General features: G+C 37.1%; 2 protein-coding genes across 3 annotated transcripts in view; one reads left to right on the forward strand and one right to left on the reverse strand.

The window, feature by feature from the left end:
- Window positions 1-1,977, forward strand: part of LOC107625647 — a 4,999-nt gene extending 3,022 nt beyond the window's left edge. For both annotated transcript variants that reach the window (XM_016328340.2, XM_016328342.2), the window contains exons 2-3: window positions 1-1,021; window positions 1,358-1,977. The exon at window positions 1-1,021 is cut by the window's left edge and continues 1,579 nt beyond it. In XM_016328340.2, the coding sequence (XP_016183826.1) occupies window positions 1-1,021; window positions 1,358-1,633 (1,297 nt within the window). In that variant the 3' untranslated portion in view covers window positions 1,634-1,977. The remainder of the gene's footprint in view (window positions 1,022-1,357) is intronic.
- Window positions 2,497-4,793, reverse strand: LOC107625648 (F-box protein SKIP8). Its single transcript, XM_016328344.2, has 4 exons — window positions 4,645-4,793; window positions 4,233-4,292; window positions 3,578-3,773; window positions 2,497-3,169 (listed from the first exon to the last, which is right to left on the reverse strand). Exons 2-4 carry the CDS (start codon window positions 4,260-4,262, stop codon window positions 2,628-2,630), a joined length of 768 nt encoding a protein of 255 aa, XP_016183830.1. The 5' UTR covers window positions 4,263-4,292; window positions 4,645-4,793; the 3' UTR covers window positions 2,497-2,627.

Genomic DNA, 4,793 nt, shown 5'->3' on the forward strand with positions numbered 1-4,793 from the left:
CCCTACACTTCCACGATCTAGTGCTAATTATGTTGGTGCGAAGTCTGGTCCAGTCACGCCTGAATGTTCCATTCGTTGGGATAATCCTGGCAAAGAGAAGGCAAGTAGTACCCGGACCAACCCTAGCCCCTTGCGGAGGTTATTAGATCCTATACTGAGGCACAAGGCATCAAGTATACACCATTCTGCTGAAAGCAGTCAGACACAAAAGGGAAGCATGAATTCAGTTAGCTTCGCGGCATTAAGAGTTGATGAACTACAGCCTTCTGAAAGAAGCAAGGGATCAATGGTTCATGGCCTTTTGCAGCTTACAATGAAAAATGGACTACCTCTGTTTAAATTTGTGCTCAACAATGAGAAAAATATTTTTGCTGCTACCAGGAGAAGTTTGTCACCACTGGAGAAGGATGTTTGGGACGCATATTTTACATTCTACCTCGTCAATGAAATCAAGAAAAAGAGCGTTGGATGGATGAGTCATGGTAGCAAAGGAAAAAGCTCCGGTTATGCCTACAATTGCATTGCTCAGATGAAGTTTTCCAGCTCTAAAATCACCAAGCCAATCGATCAGAACTCTAACAGGCAGCGAATGGTTAAAGAATATGTCCTCATCGCCCAGACGGAACATGGACAGCCGAAGCTCGTTCAGAGCAGCGAGATTGCGGCCGTTGTCATTGAGACACCTTGGGAAAACACGAGCAATGAAGCAATGCATAGTGATACTGATTTGCTGAAGCATGGATGCTTAAGGTGCTTGTCCAATGAAAGATGCTTGTGCAGCAGTTCAGGAGAAAATGACGTGTGTACCACCAAAGTTATACTCCCAGGTGGTGTTCATGGATCACCAAACAAAGGTGAACCGTCACCATTGATATTTCGGTGGAGAACTGGTGGTTCATGTGATTGTGGGGGTTGGGACATTGGTTGCAAACTGCTTGTCCTCTCTAACCAGAAGCAGCAAAGTTCAGACGTTCCGAAATTTCCAAAACCTTTCCATGACCGTTTTCAACTTTATGCCGAGGTACAGCTTCCACACTTCTTATATATGTCAATTTAGTTATTGTCACACTAATTAAAAAGAAAAAAGGCGTAAAATCAAGAATTGATTACAAAACTGCTGGTCAACATTCTCTTATTTAGTAACAAATTTAGAGTGTAGATGTTTCATTGTTTATTGTACTTGGAATGTGCGGAGACTGGGGAATAAAGATATAACTTTTTAAATAAATGGCACTTTGAAATCCAAGGATGATATATGTATATATTTCAAAGTGAACCAAGAAAATTTTTCTATATTATGATCTGGATTGTTGTACTAGATAACAATTTCTCATAGCATACCTGTCATAACTCTCAGGAAGGAGATAAGCAAGACACACCCATTTTCGCCTTGTCACCGTTGAAGGATGGATTCTACTCGGTTGAGTTCCATTCATCAGTCACTTATTTACAGGCATTCTTCATCGCTGTCGCCGTTTTGAGCTGCCAGAAATTTCCAAGCTTTTTGGAAATGGGTAGCATGCTTGAAGATAACCTTAAGGAACCTAGTTCCAAGAACAACAACAGGCCTCAAGGAAAAGCACCCTTAAAGTACACTCCAATTCCACCACTCTCTCCTGTAGGAAGAGTTTGATTTGATGAGGGTTTTTTCTTTTTTTATTTATCTATTTTTTCTCCCGGTTTATAGTTAGCTTTTAATGATCTACAAGTAGCTGAGAAGAGTAGCAATTTAATGCACTTAAACACATTTCTCTAGCCCCTCCAAACTTTTTTCTTTCCACCCTTTTCATACATGCAATCTGGTATAGCATTAGTCCTTTCACCAGAGAACATGTTGTTGCAGATATGGTTATGCTCATTGTGCTCTTTTTATTCATTGTACAAAAGAAACCGCTGCAACATCAGCATCTTTGTACAAAGCAAACCTTCAATAAATGAAACCAGTAGGGTTTATCCTCTGCAGTATGAACTACAAAAGCAGTCTTATATGCTTGGAAGTGAAATTGTCCGGGGAAGTTTTATGTATTTGATGTATAAATCAACATATAAATTCACTTATGAAAATTTTAATCACATTTTTAGCCCCCAAATAAACATACCCTCAGTCAGATATTCTACTGCCATGAGTGAGGATAAATCAAAGTAAGAAGTATTTGTTGAATCACAAATTATGTTGATTTTTTGCATAAGGTGGTTCATTTCATTTCATTCCATTCATGATATGCAATGAGAGCAATATAAGTTTATAACCCGCAACGTAAAATTGTATCTCAAATTTGCAGAAATACGTCAGAGAAATATTCTGCGACAATGAAACTTATAACATGAGGTGTAAGAGCTTATAAATAAAGCAAATACTTATCATACATTATTATTTATTTGTTTAACTCCATCCTATGCATGAACATTATTTGTATTAAAGACTAGGGACAACTTAACAAATTTATTTGTATTTGAGCAGTGAAGTTATAAAACTTATAATCGACATTTTGGAGATGGTTGAAGACTTGAAGCTTTCAGCACAACCCAAAACAGAAATTGATAGAGTCATAGAAAATTAGAAAGTGTGATGTTAACTATATATGAAGGGAACAAAGGCAACTTCATATCTACATCCAAGTATTCATTCATAAGTCTATTGGGGAAGCATGATGGATACAAATATACCACTGGCCATCAATCTTCTCGAACACATTGGTTACAAATTGCCCTCCCCATCTTCCTCCTTTTGTCTTGACAAATTCCATGCAAGTAACATACCCCATATCCCCTCTAGCATGAACCTTGATGTCTTCTAGCCTAATTTCTAGTGGAAATTCATAGTTTGCCCAAACCAAATTCCAGCTCTCAATAACATCATCATAACCAGATATCCCTTTTAAACCAGGGTGAACACAGCACACCTCGTCTTTCTTCGACCACAGGGCTTGCATTGCTGCCAGGTCCCCATTTCTGAACGACTCATAAAACCGGCTGTTTATGCCGAATATTGTTGTCTTGCTATCTTTTTGGAGATTTTTGAGCGTATCCCTTATTTTTGCTGCTTTAGCATAGTTCTCTTCCGCAATGGCATTCCGTAACTCCTCCTCCAAAGTCTGTTCATCCAATGCGATGTTCTCACTACTCAAGATGCTCTCTGAGTCTTCACTTTTGACTCTTTGTTGCCTCCCTGATAGAAAACACAGGCACATATTAATGCGTAACTACAATCTGCAAAACAAGGACTAAAGAAACTTGGGGTTGTAGACACAGAAATCTGAACTCAATCAAAGTCAAGATATAACCAAAAAGACACTAGTCAACAACATAGAGACTACGCACTAATCATGATATTATCCAAAAAAAAAATGTCCCACCAATTCTCATTTTCACTTTTAAAAAAAGTTTTATGTAGATATACAATCATTTGTTGCCACTTCACCACCTAAAAGGTCTTATAAACGCTAATTGGATAATTGCGTAAAACCCTTTTTTAGGTCATATAAACGCTAATTAGATGATTGCGTAAAACTCTTCTAAACTATCAATGCATAAGCAATAAATTCTTAACTATAAGGTTTCAAGCAAAGATACTTACTGTATCCTTGCTTTTGCAAGTTTGGCCATTGAGTGGCAGGCAGAAGACACAGTTGGTCACTTCTTCCAAAACTTTTGCCAAAAACTAATCTAACTGGATTAGAGGAAGGAAGAGAAACATAATGAAGCTTCTGAAAGTTATTGATGAATGAACCCGGTAAGAAATTAAATTCCTTGATTGTATTAGAAGAAAGACCCTGCATACAAAATTACAAATCAAGCGTTATGAAACAAGAATTTTTTTTTTCTTAAAATTGAAAAAGATGACAAAATTATAATAATTTCAGGGGATGAGGGGAAAATGTGACTTTATGCTCAATCCACAGCAACTTATCATTCAAATTTTCTTCAACAATATTCACAGAAGGCCCTCTTAATTTAAAAAGGTCAAATGGCCCATATCATTGAAGATGCTTAAATTTTGCCAAAAGTTCCTGTTCATTCAGTTTAATTTAGGGTTTAGGGCCTAAACCCTAAGCAGTTTAATTCAATCTTCAATCAATCATGAAAATTCAATTTAATGTTCAATTCATCGCTACTGATCTTATCTGTTAAAATTCATCTGGAAACTTACATGTTACATCATAGAACCTCTCAATTCTATATATATTTTCGGAAATTTTGATATAAGTGAAAAAAGAAAAATGGTAGCTCACATTGATGAATATGGTTCCATGAAGCGCCATAGTTGGAAAATGCTGGTTCCAGAACTACAGCTGCAAGAAGAAAGCAAAACCTGAGTACTTGAAATCACAAGGAAGGTACGAAATATAAGATCAACAATCAAGTACATGTCACATGGTTTCTTCTACTGAATCAATACATGTTCACATATCAAGAAATGGGCATGCTACATGGAATATTGTTGAAGCACCAAAATGAGTATTCAAGAACAACAAAGGGGGAAACTTTAAGCCATTGGGTTTCAGATATTCAAAGCACTGATTCATTAAAGAAAGAAAAGAAAAAGGATCTAGTAGAATGATAACATAGTAGGAATAAGAAACAAAGAGAAAGTAAGAGCAAACATGTGAAGAAGAAGTTGAAAGAGAGAAGAGAGCAAGAAACCTTGGAGAGTAGAAAGGGCGAATGGAAATGGAAGAACAGAGATCAAAGGAGACTAGGCGCGCTGGTGAAGAAGGTGAGGTGCCAATCGTTGATTGAACGAAACAAAAGCCAGAAATATGAAAGAGGTAAGATTGTAAGAATGAAGGAAA

Source organism: Arachis ipaensis, chromosome B02 (assembly GCF_000816755.2).
Source record: "Arachis ipaensis cultivar K30076 chromosome B02, Araip1.1, whole genome shotgun sequence".
NCBI lineage: Eukaryota > Viridiplantae > Streptophyta > Magnoliopsida > Fabales > Fabaceae > Arachis > Arachis ipaensis.